Raw genomic sequence first — 14,325 nt, 5'->3', positions numbered from 1 at the left:
TCAAGTGGAAGCTTGAGATCAGGCATCCCCAGCCTTCGGCCCTCCAGATGTTTTGGACTACAATTCCCATCATCCCTGACCACTGGTCCTGTTAGCTAGGGATCATGGGAGTTGTAGGTCAAAACATCTGGAGGGCCGCAGGTTGGGGATGCCTGCTTTAGATATAACAGAGGTTGGCAGCAGTAGCTGGGCAGCAGGAAGCAGACAGATGCTAAGAGCAGAAGTTTCAAAATCTGGTCTCAAAATTTGCTGGGATGGGTAGGGCAAAACTCATGTTTGCTCTCGCCCCATAAATCTGATCAACAGAGGAAACAGGAGTTATGAGCAGCTCCTTGAAAACTCTGTGTGTGTATTTGGGGACTGGAGAGAGCCTTCTGTACCAACTTAATGTTTTATTTACAGTGCCAAAACACTCAAGGTCTGGCCCTGACCTACACACATGCAATCTTCGAAGACATTTTATTTATTAAACTGTAGGCTAAGAAAGTCCTACCGTCCTACATCCTTCGCTCTGAGGAACTGAAACTTTTACAAGTGCCACATAATGTTCAGTCTGCATTTGTGCGGTGTCAATCTTTTAGCCTGGCGTCACTTGCGCTTTGGAATTTGCTGCCTTTTGACGTTAGGTAGGCAACCTCACTATATTGTTTTAGAGATCTGCTGGAAGCTTTTTATTTTTTATTTCAGCACACCTACCCAGAACTCTAATTTAGTTACCTAGATTTGTTTTAAATGTTTTACTAATTTAATCTGTGCTCTACTGATAATTATCTTGCGTGTCTGTGCACACGCATTAGCTTGGTGGATTTTAGCTGGACTATAATTATGTACTCTGCTTAAAGGGCTCATGAATCGAGTGGTTTACAAATCCTTCTAAAGAAAAATTAAACAACAATTAGGCATTTGACAGCAGTGTGTCAATGTTCCTATACTTCAGAGGTGTGGGGTTATTATTATTTTAACAGATCTGTGTACACACCATAAATTTAAAGGACATGCACTTCCCCAAAGGTTTATGGGAACCGTAGTCAGTTAAGGGCACCGGGAATTTTAGCTCTATAAACTCCATTGCTTCTCACTGCTGTGAAGAAGTCAGTTCAGATCGACAAAGGACTTCATCTTCCTATCTCTGAAAATAGTGTGTGTGTGTGTGTGTGTGTGTCTTTGTCTGGCCCAGCCAGGAAGAGGGAATGCACTCATTGGACATGCTTCTGGGGGACTGCCTACATGAGAAGGGGCATGGTTGAGTTTCTCAGGCTCACGTGACCAGAAGATGTATTGATCAACATCACATACACCACTGGGGGAAGATGATATTCTACATGGAGAGAGCGAAAAAGCCAGAGATAGAGATGTAAGACATCCAGTGGGTCCCAGTTTCAAGGGATGGGAAAGAGCTCTGCCTGAGACTCTGGAGAATGTGTCTAAAGTGGTATGCATGATTCGCCTGTGTGGTGTAGTGGTTAAGAATCTCGTAATCTGGGGAACCGGGTTCGCGTCTCCACTCCTCCACATGCAGCTGCTGGGTGACCTTGGGCCAGTCACACTTCTCTGAAGTCTCTCAGCCTCACTCACCTCACAGAGTGTTTGTTGTGGGGAGGAAGGGAAAGGAGAATGTTAGCTGCTTTGAGACTCCTTAGGGTAGTGATAAAGCGTGATATCAAATCTAAACTCTTCTTCTTCTTCTTCTTCTTCTTCTTCTTCGCCTCCTCCTCCTCATTTTATCCTCACGCCTACCCTGCGAGGTAGCATAGGCTGAAAGATAGTGACCAGGATCACCCAGTGAGATTCATGGCTGAATGGTTTATGATGATGATTTATTATTAATAATTTATATCCCACTTTATGTCCAAGGAGCTCAATGTGGCATGCACACCTCTCATAACAACTCTGTGGGCCACTCACTGCTGAGTAGGTATTTGAACTCTGGTCTGCCAGGTCTAGTCTGACCCTCTATCCACGGCACCTTACTCACTTTCATTTTGTCTGGGATCTCCTCAGTCCTTGTCCATCACTCTTGGCCACTGTTAGACAACACTGTGCTAAGATGGGTCAGTGGTCTGACTCAGTATAAGGCAACTTTGTATGTTCCTTCAGATGGTTTGTAAACAGTTGTTCTTAGTCCCAGCAAAGTGGCGCTGTTGCAGATGGCTTTGCTGCTGAGATGACTATTTGAGCTACTACTCTCCGCAGTACCCCACAGGATAAGTGGGAAATGTAGCCAGGAAAAATGTAGCCATCTTGGCAGTATTAGCACATCACACAACACAAAAGAATTTATGCAAATGTTATCTTTGCACACAATAAAATATAAATTATCATTTTCCCTAGAGTACAACATATCTAAAACTCTGGAGTTTTCTTCTGAGTTATCAGTGAGGGGTGCAAGGAAATATTGAATGGCAGGGGATATATATATATATATATATATATATACACACATATACACACACACACACACACACACACACACACACACACACACACATATATATATATATATACACACACACACACACACAGACACATATATATACGAGAAGCCTCCAAATGCATGAAATGTGACACACATTATATTGTTCCTTTGATTTCCCTAGATCATATTACCAAAGACAGAGACACAGACTGACAATGATAGCTGCCTACAGATCTAATTTAGAAAAGGGCAGTTTTAAACCCTGCTTCCTTTTCGTTCTTGGCTCATTGTCTCCCAGACGTTCGTCTGTATCATTTTGCCTGCACCAAGTAACAGTAAAAATGAAAGTGAAAGCATTAAGGTTGGAGTCTGGACGACACCTTTTACTTAGGAGTAAGTCCCATTGAATTAAACAGGACTTACTTATGAGTAGAGAGGGTTAAGATCGCACTATCTATCGCTCCATCATAGGAATGAGTATTGCACTAAGAGGAAAAAATCTGCAAGTGAGATGTAATCTGTATAAATTTATGTATGTGCAAATGTGTTTCGTGCACACTCTCACACACAGCAAATTACGTCACAGAAAGACAGCTTTCTCAGGAATTGCCAACATGGCGCTCATCGGTGCACATGCACCCATAGCTGACATTTTAGGCATTCACAGGGTCCCCTCCCCACACTGAAATTATGCTTGCAAGAAGAACATTTTTGGTTTTCAAAAACAGACCCAAAAAGGTTGGCAATCCCGGCTTATAGAATGGATATTTGGAGAAGAGAAATTTGAGAAGGTTAGAGTGAATGATTTGTGGATATTAGCAGTGTTTTCATCTATAGTGTATTACATACACTACGTTGATTGAGTGATTTATAAGTGCTTCTAAAAATAAATAAAAAACTAGACATTCAAAAGCAATTGCTTCCTGTGACAGATCCGGGTGGTTCTTTGAATAGAATTTTCATTGCTGGTCCTCATCGCTGAAAGATGCCAGTCCTGGTCTACCATAGGCTTTCCACCATTGTGCTTAAAGTGGCATTCATGGCTCTCAGCCTCCCTACATTATCCTCAGAAAAGCCCTATAGCTTAACTCCTTCACAGATTTCCCTCCATTCATAAATGTGTAGTGGAGGAAGAGGACCATGCTTTCTAGATGCGTCTCCAGCACTGCAACCTTCACTTCCTATGTTCACATATTCAGTGTGGACATCTGAAAAGCTGTAGTACAGTGGTACCTCGGGTTACATACGCTTCAGGTTACATACGCTTCAGGTTACAGACTCCGCTAACTCAGAAATAGTACCTCAGGTTAAGAACTTTGCTTCAGGATAAGAACAGAAATCGTGCTCCGGCGGTGAGGCAGCAGCAGGAGGCCCCATTAGCTAGAGTGGTGCTTCAGGTTAAGAACAGTTTCAGGTTAAGAACAGACTTCCGGAACGAATTAAGTACTTAACCCGAGGTACCACACTGTATAGGCTTCCTTCCATGTGACCAAAAATCCTGCACGATCCAGGTCCTCAACTGAGTGGAAGCCTACGTGGACACAATTACGTGTACACGGGCCCTTTTTAATAGTAATATAATAATAATAATTTATTATTTATACCCCTTCCATCTGGCTAGGTTTCCCCAGCCAATCTGGGCAGCTTCCAACAGAATATTAAAATACAATAGTCTATTAAATATTAAAAGCTTCCCTAAAAAGGACTGCCTTCAGATGTCTTCTAAAAGTCTGGTAGATGTTTTTTGACATCTGGTGGGAAGGCGTTCCACAGGGTGGGTGCCACTACCAAGAATGCCCTCTGCCTGGTTCCCTGTAACTTGGCTTCTCGCAGCGAGGGAACCACCAGAAGGCCCTTGGAGCTGGACCTCAGTGTTCAGGTGGAATGATTGGGCTGGAGACGCTCCTTCAAGTAGACTGTACTGAGGCCGTTTAGGGCTTTAAAGGTCAGCACCAACACTTTGAATTGTGCTTGGAAACGCACTGGGAGCCAATGTAGGTCTTTCAAGACCAGTGTTATGTGGTCTCAGTGGCCGCTCTCAGTCACCTGTCTAGCTGCCGCATTCTGGATTAGTTGTAGTTTCCGGGTCACTTTCAAAGGTGTGCCCCACATAGAGCGCATTGCAGTAGTCCAAGCGAGAGATAACCAGAGCATGTACCACTCTGGCAAGACAGTCCGCGGGCAGGTAGGGTCTCAGCCTGCGTACCAGATGGAGCTGATAAACAGCTGCCCTGGACACAGAATTGACCTGCACCTCCATGGAAAGCTGTGAGTCCAAAATGACTCCCAGGCCTAGCACCTGGTCCTTCAGGACTAGGGAGTCCTCCACACCTGCCCAACTCCTGTCCCCCCAAAACAGTACTTCTGTCTTGTCAGGATTCAACCTCAATCTGTTAGCCGCCATCCATCCTCCAACCACCTCCAGACACTCACGCAGGACCTTCACCGCCTTCACTGGTTCTGATTTGAAAGAGAGGTAGAGCTGGGTATCATCCGCATAGTGATGAACACCCAGCTCAAACCCCCTGATGATTTCTCCCAGTGGCTGCATGTAGATGTTGAAAGGCATGGGGGAGAGGACAGAACCCTGAGGCACCCCACAAGTGAGAGCCCAGGGGTCTGAACACTCATCCCCCACCACCACTTTCTGAACATGGCCCAGGAGGAAGGAGCAGAACCACTGTATAACAGTGCCCCCAGCTCCCAGCCCCTCTAGATGGTCCAGAAGGATGTTATGGTCGATAGTGTCAAAAGCCACTGAGAGAGCCAGCAGAACTAGGAAACAGCTCTCACCTTTGTCCCTAGCCTGCTGAAGATCATCAACCAGTGCGACAAAGGCAGTTTCAGTCCCATGATGAGGTCTGAATTTCGACTGGAAGGGAGCCAAATGGTCCGCTTCTTCCAGGCGTGCCTTCCAGATGTCCTCAATGAATATGCAACCATAAGGGGCAATGCCAGCAGAGGGCATGACATCAGGGGGTGGCCACGATAAGTGGTCCTGCTCTCCATACATTTAGCCCCTATGCATGGGAATAGGATTGTGAAGCAAGCTCTTATCTTATCTTATTGCAAAATGCAGCGGTAATTATGGGTCACAAGGAGGAAGGTTATGTGCCTCTGCTATTCATGAATTTGGGTAGTGAACAAGAAAGAAAAAAATTGATGTAGGAAAGCCAGCTCCATCACAACAATTCTTTACAGCAGCTTCTCACCACAAAGGCTGATGTGCAACCTTCCCTTTCAGTACAAGACTGAATTGCTTGCATTGGAAACTGTGGTTTGCATAAATGAGCTTTACAACTCATGACTTGAAAACTAGCATAACATAATAGGGTGTGGGACACTAAATAGGAAGCCCACGCTTCAAATTTATTCCCTTTGCTATACGGTAGGCAGCCTTAGGTGTCCCACACTTCTCCCAGCCTTAACCAGACACTTGAAATTTGGGGATAATATTACTAAGCTACCTTGCACAGATAAGTATTAAGGCTAACTTTAGAGGAATGTGGACAGTGCCTTCACTTTATTTCATGGACAGCACTATCCTATACAAGTCCCATTCAATTCAATGGGGGCTTTCTTCCTGTTAGGGATACTGAACTGCATCCAGAATCATTTTAACAATGTAATGTATATAAGACCAAAACTAACAGTTTATGGGGTTTGGGGATATTTTTTGTTGGCATCCAGAAAAATTTGGCTTCAGGTTAATGTTTGGTTCACAGGCTGCAATGTGAAGATGGGCTCCCCCCCCCCCAGGGGTTGGGGAAGTAATCAACCTTTTCACCTATTCCTATGGAAATTGGACTAATTGATAGAAGCTAACTTTGTCTTCATGGACTTCAAGGGCCACATATCCAAATGGTATTATTTCATGTAAATACACACAAGCTGATTCATTAGGACGTTTCCTCTGATAAAACTCTGGAAGCAACTTTGAATTAAAGCTACACCATTCATATCTCCAGCTAGCTGTGGGTATAGGGCGGTATTTAAATTCTATTATGATGACGATGATGGTGAAGATGATGATGATGATTAATAATAATAATAATAATAATAATAATAATAATAATAGCAGCAGCAGCAGCAGCAGCTGTGGTAGAATGTAAATCTAGCTGGAAGAAAGCTACTTAAAGGCATTTTTATAAAGTACAAAATAAATCCAGTTTAAAATGTGTGACCCACAATTATTTCCAGTACCAAAATTATTGGATCACAAAATAACCCAGCCAAAGCCTGAAAGCCAAGGGTTTAAGAATCCTCTTGCATACCCAGTATTTAGAAACAGCATGAGTAATAGATCAGATCAATTCAGCCAAGAAAATCACATTTAATAGAAGGAGGTAGGATTTATCCCTAAATGAATCTTGCATATATTGTTCAAACTGTACCTAATTTTTAAATTTTCCAATTCTAACACTATTTCCCTATACGTAATTAGCAATTGCCCTTCTGAATTAGCCTAGCCGCAGGCTTCAGCTTTCCTGCCTGTCAAAGTTGCAAAGCCTGCATAATTGATTATGAATAGCACTAAATCATAATTTTGCTATTTGCTTCCTGCCTTTTCAAGCAGCCGCGAAAGCTAACCAGGGTATATTTTTGTGCTGGGCCACTTTAGGCATTTGAAATTCTAAAAATAAAGAAGTGTTCTCTTTCAGATTAGGTACCACCGAGATCCAATTAAAGAGTGCAAAAATCTGAAATGCATTCATGGGGCTGTGGCTTTTATTTGTTCCCATGCCTTCAGTTTCCGTTCAGACCCTGAGCTGGAATATCTGTGGACATAGTTTGCAACAAAGCCAAGCAAAAAGTTCCATTCTAAGAGGCTGGAAGAGTCCATGCACGGTTTAAACACGTTGCCTCCTACAATTGCTATTGTCGTCAGTTTCAGGGGAAATCAAATGGCCATTATTAAAGGCAGAAATGATTTGAAAGCACTTCTCCCCCCCCTCCCCAAAGCCTTTAGCAATACTCACATTCATCTTACACAAACAGACCTTCTCTTTCAAGCCATTTTGTAAGACATTCCAGTCATTTCAATGGAATAAATAAAGTAGGGTCCTGTTCTCCGTACCGGCTGCCTGGGGTATTGTTCATCGCCTCTCCTTCCTTTTGATAACCATTCCTTCAGGATATGGAAGTTGAGTTCAAAAATAGACTCCAATTCACTTGGCATCAAGCATGCAGGCTTCAACCCTTCCCAGCAGCTGTTAGGCTCCCACTGAACCACAACCTGCTGCCAATAGATTTCAATATAATCTTTTCTTGGAGCTGGTACGCTGCGTCGCATGAACTTGCCTTAACCCTCCAGATGGATGGTGATCTCTCAACAGTGCTGAAAGAATATGATCTGTCCTAAGGCCTTGTCTTTTTCATTCATCGACCTTGCAAGGAAAATCCCGTCTCTCTTCTGAATTATTCATGATGCCTTCCCTTCCACCACTCCCAGTATATATGCTTCAAATCATTTAATGCAGCACGACTTTTTTCATTTTGCCTTTTTTTAAAAACAGAAGGAAAAGCTGTGTTGTATGCCTTTAACAATACACTTTGAAGACATATGTCCCTTTTCTTTTTTCAGTGATATTAATTAAATTTAATTAATTAAATACTCTTCTGTAAACTGACCTCTCTGGCTGCAATCCTATACACATGCATAGGATTGGGCTCTGAAGATAACAAATCCCATTTGAATATAGCCAGCTATTATGTGAAAGTGGTTGGAAATAAAGTAATCTACTTTGACTGCGGATGCTGTTTCTGAATGGCAGATCAGCTTGGAGGAAGACCTTCCTCATCCATGTTTTTGTTTTTGTTTTTATTATTTATCTTGTGTTTTTTATATTGTATTTTTATGTTGCGAACTGCCCTTAGATCTACTGTAAGCTTGCCAGAGTGGCTGGGAAAACCCAGCCAGATGCGTGGGATATAAATAATAAAATAATAATAATAATAATAATAATAATAATAATAATAATAATAATAATTAAAGGGTGGTATACAAATCTCAACAACAACAGCAATATGACAGGCACCTACTATTTGCACTTTTTACACTGCCCTGTTCAGAACTTGCTCCTGTTTGTCTATATCTTTTTAAAATTGTGGCACCCAGAATTGGCTGCAGTACTCTAGATGAGGTCTGACTAGGGCAGAATAAAATGGAATTACCACTTTCAGTGACTTGGAAACTTTCAATGCACAAAGGATGCTCAGGTGTAGCTGCCTACCAGGGAATCAGAACAGATCCACACATTATTCAGAACAAGCTGGAACTATTATTGATTATGCTAGGGATGGGCAAATCTTTCATTTTTTATTTCCCTCCATTTCTTATTTTTGGGGAGATCTGCCAGGCTTGGCTCAGCCAGAGATCCACTGGATCCTAACCTCACTCATCTTGGCATATTTAAGCTTTAGGATTGCACCCATAATATCTCTTATAAATATAAGATTGAAATAATGTCATAGTAAAGATAGTGAAGAAAAAAACCTCTGAGTATCAATATCTAAATTATATATCCAACTTTCATTAGATGGAAAAGCAATACATATGCTCTAAAGACTTCTAATGTTGTCTGCGGTGAGCTTTTTTAAAGGGGACCATAGCATGAAATCGTATTGGATTGGATTCTACTAATCCATACTGTGTAGATTAACACTCAGAACAAGGATAGGGCAGATTTTTCAGCCAAAGGGATACATCCCCAGAACGACAACATTCTGGAGGCTACATGCCTGTGGTAGGCATGACCAGAGTCCAAAAGCCAGGTTTCTATGCATGCACAGGGATGCATTTGAGAAAGTCTAAAGGAGGGTGAGGGACGCGGGTGGCGCTGTGGGTTAAACCACAGAGCCTAGGACTTGCCGATCGGAAGGTCAGTGGTTCAAATCCCCGCGACGGGGTAAGCTCCCGTTGCTTGGTCCCTGCTCCTGCCCACCTAGCAGTTCGAAAGCACCTCAAAGTGCTAGTAGATAAAGTAGGTACCGCTCCGGCGGGAAGGTAAACGGCGTTTCATGCGCTGCTCTGGTTCGCCAGAAGCAGCTTAGTCATGCTGACCACATGACCCGGAAGCTGTATGCCGGCTCCCTCGGCCAATAAAGCGAAATGAGCACCGCAACCCCAGAGTCGGTCACGACTGGACCTAATGGTCAGGGGTCCCTTTACCTTTTAAAGGAGGGTGAAGAACAGGAAAGGTGAGGGGTATGGCCTGTGCTGAAGGGGTGTGGCTTAGAAGTAGGTATGGCTTGGAAAGAATCCCAAGGACTAGGTAGGAAGGCCCCAGAGGTCCTCAGTTGGCTCCTGGACCTTAGGGTCCACCCCAGTCTCACACACTTCCAGTGATGCCTTGTTGTTGTTCACAAACCGCTAACCTATTTACATGAATTTGACTTGGTTGAGACAGAATTGGTGTTGAGTCGAATTCAATGCCAACTTGAACCTTGACATCAACACTTGGAAAGTTCACTCTCTGATGTGTACTGGAGACATATCCTCCAACGTAAACAACTCTGATGGGATGGAGTGTGCTTGGTTTTTTGATGGACAAAATAATTCTGCTTCTGCATTCAGTGAAATTTTGGGTTTTCTTCTTCTGTCTGGCACAGTCACTGAGTGTAAATAGAATTACCTTGCCTGAGGTATATCTTAAACCATCCACACGAGAATCTTCTTAACCTATATCTTCTAGAGAATAGAAACAATCACCATAGCAACTGCATCCTCATACTAAAGCTCTATTTGTCTCTAAAGGCCTATAAGTTTTTTCTCATATATGGATGACACTTATTAATTTAAAATAAGATCTAACAATTAGCTCGTCTACAGGAGGCTAATGCCTCATCCAGTCCCTGCTGTTCAGCTTACGACTAGACAGTTGGAAATCTTGGCCATGTTTTCTGAATTGCTAAACGGCATTTCACCAGCAGGGAATTTCTTTGAATAAAATCACAGCACAAACTCACAGCTTTTTATGATCAATTATATTACATTTCAATACTTGATGTAAATTTATTGCAAAGTTTTTGAATTGCTCCATCAGCAAAAATTCGGCTGTAGTCCTGGTGTGCAATAACTTCATTAGGAAAAGTTTACAAGATACATTTGCCGATCATGACACATTTAAGAAACATTTAAAGTACCAAACACATTCATTTAGGACATAAAACAAATGAAGCACAGTCGGCAAATGGAAATCACACTCAGGGAGGTTTTCGTGCAGGCAGAATGTGACCCAGGAGGCTGATATAAGAGCTGGTGTTTCGCAAGAGCCTCAGAAGTTTTTGATATTTGTCTGCATTAATTGGAGATTATTAATTGGAGATGAAAATTTGATCTAATAATAAGCCAGAGTGCATGGAAATGCCATTTACCTTCCCGCCACAGCAGTACCCATTTATCTACTTGCACTGGCATGCTTTCGAACTGCTAGGTTGGCAGGAGCTGGGACAGAGCAACGGTAGCTCACTCCATTGTGGGGATTTGAACCACCGACCTTCTGATTGGCAAGCCCAAGAAGCTCAGTGGTTTAGACCACAGTGTCACCCATTCACAAGCGCCTTGGCCCCTCCCTGGCAGTAAAAACACAACAACAATGAATTAAATAAATTGCCATTTGCTGCCCCTTCATGGCGGCCAAAGCCACCATCACGGACAGGGAGACTAGTGATGTGAGAGGAAGATGGTTTCATCCTCAGTGCAGTTAGGAACTGGTGGTTAGACAAGAACAGCCTTCACTGGCTTGGTGTCCTACAGATGTTCTAGACTACAACTCCCATCAGTCCTAGCCAGCATGTGATAATATGTTTTCCTTATATCTAAAGCGAGCTGGTGGTTAGGGGAAAAAAGAGCAGAGTCAGGTTGCATATTAGGAAATATTACTGACAACTCCCAAATGATTAAAGGAAAGAAACTCAGACGGGTTTTATTTTTTGGTTGCTGTTGCCTCTAATGCTAAATTTGGAGCTTTGCCCTGCCAGCTTCTTTAAAGCTCCCTCAAGCCCACCCATAAGCACACAAATCAAAAAATTTTTTATCTTCCGCCAGAATCCATAGTATCAGCTTTTTCCTCCCCTGCAAAGCTATTTCTCCTTGGAGCTACCTCTGCCACCGCCTGCCTCCCACTTTAGAAGCAGCAGTTCTCCTGTGCCACATTAACTCCCTGCCTTCCAACAGAACAGACCAGCAGGACGGTTTCAAGCATGCTCATAAGTGGGGAAAATGTTTAACTAGCATAGCAAAAACATTCTTGCTTGGGCAGATTTGCCAGCAGCGCTAGATTTAACCATTAGACTAGGACAGTACTTACTTGTAAATGGAGGGCCTTTGCCCAAATGACACTTTCTGGGGTTTATGGAGAATGAACCTACTGAGTATATGGTGGTTGATTCTCTGTCAAATGGTAGAGCATTTTGTTTCCTGCAGGGTGTAATACACGGGATCTGGTACTTACACTTCATGTCACTAGTTGGTGCAAGTGATAATGATATAAGATGTACCGAGCAAAGTAAAGCCCTCTTTGCAATTCTGCAATCTTAGAGGGTGTGTCTGCTCCTTCCTGCACAGTATCCACAACAGTACATTACAGAGGGCTGGCCTGCCAAAGCAATCCTAACTATAAGAAGCTGGCATAATTAGCACTTACCCTGGCAAAAGTGACTCCATTCAGGAGCCTCTGGCGAGGCTACAGCCATCTGGGTGGCAGCTGAGACTGAACCCAGGTTTTGAGGATTGAGCCCTAGCGCAGACTGAGATTTATGGGGCTTGGAACAGGTGTAAATCTCTCATTGCCCCATCCTGCCTCACCCCTTGAATGCAACTTTTTGGGGACTTGCACAGCATAAGTTATACCAGTTTAATGTCCCCCTGCTGAACCCCAGCTGAGCGGAGCTGAGGAACTAAATGCTGGTATATCTGCCTTATGCCAGCACAGTCCCAGCTCAACAGGTAGAGCCCAAGATCTGCTGAATCCAAACTTTTCTGCTCAAGGCAAATGGCAATAAGGTGCTGGTGGGGCCATGTGCCCAACTGCTGCGTACAATCCTCTGCTTGAAGGCATACCCTACTCAGCAGGCTGTCTAGACCACATCTGGGTTAAAAGATAAAACACCCCAAAGCAGGGTGAGCCTTGGAGTTGTCCATCAGCAATTTGCATCTGGAGAACAGGCACACAACTCCCCTCCTCACAGTCTTCCCCACTATGAACGAGACCTATTGTAATTGCATTTAAATCATATGAATTATTTCTAAATTTGCATCTAAAATATAAATCACTATTCACAAATTCTATACAAATCTTTGCACTGCAGCCTGTGCTTGGAGGGTTGCCTTCTCGATGGAAGCTGTAAGTAGGGATATCAGAAGAAAATGGAAAAGGAACCTGAAACTGCTGCAGTTTGCATGTTTATCTGTGGTCAGGAATGTACACCAGCCAAGCATATATGATAGGTATTTGTTCACACTGTTGTTGTTTTTAAGACTGCAAATGATACATGATTTATGACTTTTAAAATCTTGTTTTCACATCTCCCTTACGTTGAAATGAAAGAAAGTTATGTAAGTTACTAGGTTACTGCCCCTGCTCACGTTGCTCACCACCCCTGCCTAGCCCCCGTTTACCAAACCTCACACTTTATACCTCACCCAACCTCCCAACCCCAACCCCCCCCCAGTCCTTCCATTCCATTTGGTGTAAACTGAACTGCAGTACTGAAACAGTACTGATTGCGATGAATACAGGTTGGAATGGAAATGGATGCCTTCTTACATCCTCAAGTGTTATTTTGCCACATTTCTCTTGACTAAAAGTAGGCAGGATCCAAAGTGGGAGCAATGACACCTTTTACAGCGCTGTCTAAATTGCTATCTTTCCCCCCCTCCTGGCAGGATTCCTGTGATTTTAACAATTGCATGAGAAGATGATGCCACCAGGTGAACTTTTGCTTAGGTTTTCCCCTCCCCTAAACATGGTGCTTTTTGTGGTGGGTAAAGTTTTTCCTAGCTGTTTCTACTATTTTGATGCAAGGAGAAAACCTGACAAATAAAACAGCTGTACACCAACCACAGCAGTAACAGGAAGTGTTGTGGAGTTATTTGGGTGGCAATTCTGTCACCATGAGGCATCTACCTAAACCCACGTTGGCATTGTGGCACGGCAAGAACAGGCCACCATAAATAAACTTCTTAAGGTCCCAACACCTCAACCTCAATCCATTATGGGAATGCAATGGAGTCAACAACAACAGTGGGTTCCATCAGGCAGTGGGGCAAGCACTCCATACTATTTCCACACACCCAATATCTCATATCCATGTAGAGAAGAGAGAGTTGGATTGTACTGCTTGACCCTACATTCAGTGCTGCCTGGGCAGCTGGCCCTGCCCTCTTGACTCCCATGTGACAAACACTAAGGGGAGAGCAAAAGATGATGACAAAGGGGTAAACATTGAGGGGGTAGGGCCAGTGGCACATGCAACATTAAAGTACGACCAGCAGTAAAGCCCTGCTCTGTCTTCTCCATGTGTAAAAGGTAAAGGTAAAGGTAAAGGTTAGGTCCAGTCGTGGACAACTCTGGGGTTGCGGTGCTCATCTCGCTTTACTAGCCGAAGGAGCTGGCGTACAGCTTCCGGGTCATGTGGCCAGCATGACTAAGCTGCTTCTGGCGAACCAGAGCAGCACACGGAAATGCCATTTACCTTCCCGCCAGAGCAGTACCTATTTATCTACTTGCACTTTGACGTGTTTTCGAACTGCTAGGTTGGCAGGAGCAGGGACCAAGTAATGGGAGCTCATGCAGTCACGGGGATTCAAACCGCCGACCTTCTGAACAGCAAGCCCTAGGCTCTGTGGTTTAGACCACAGTGCCACCCGCGTCCCTTTCTCCATGTGTACTTTGTGTATTATCTGA

At 43.5% G+C, this 14,325-nt stretch overlaps 1 protein-coding gene across 3 annotated transcripts in view; it reads right to left on the bottom strand.

Moving 5' to 3' along the window:
• SCHIP1 (schwannomin interacting protein 1) overlaps nt 1-14,325 on the bottom strand; it is a 394,604-nt gene that overhangs the window by 136,601 nt on the left and 243,678 nt on the right. Inside the window, exon 1 of one of the 3 annotated variants that reach the window (XM_053390393.1) lies at nt 7,396-7,503. The exons of the other annotated variants lie outside the window; for them this stretch is intronic. Within the exon in view, the coding sequence (XP_053246368.1) occupies nt 7,396-7,401 (6 nt within the window). The 5' untranslated portion in view covers nt 7,402-7,503. Of the gene's footprint in view, nt 1-7,395; nt 7,504-14,325 lie in introns of those variants that run through there. 3 annotated transcript variants of the gene reach the window in all.

The sequence above is a fragment of the Podarcis raffonei genome, chromosome 5, assembly GCF_027172205.1.
Source record: "Podarcis raffonei isolate rPodRaf1 chromosome 5, rPodRaf1.pri, whole genome shotgun sequence".
Taxonomy (NCBI): domain Eukaryota; kingdom Metazoa; phylum Chordata; class Lepidosauria; order Squamata; family Lacertidae; genus Podarcis; species Podarcis raffonei.
This window is presented reverse-complemented; position numbering and strand designations above follow the sequence as displayed.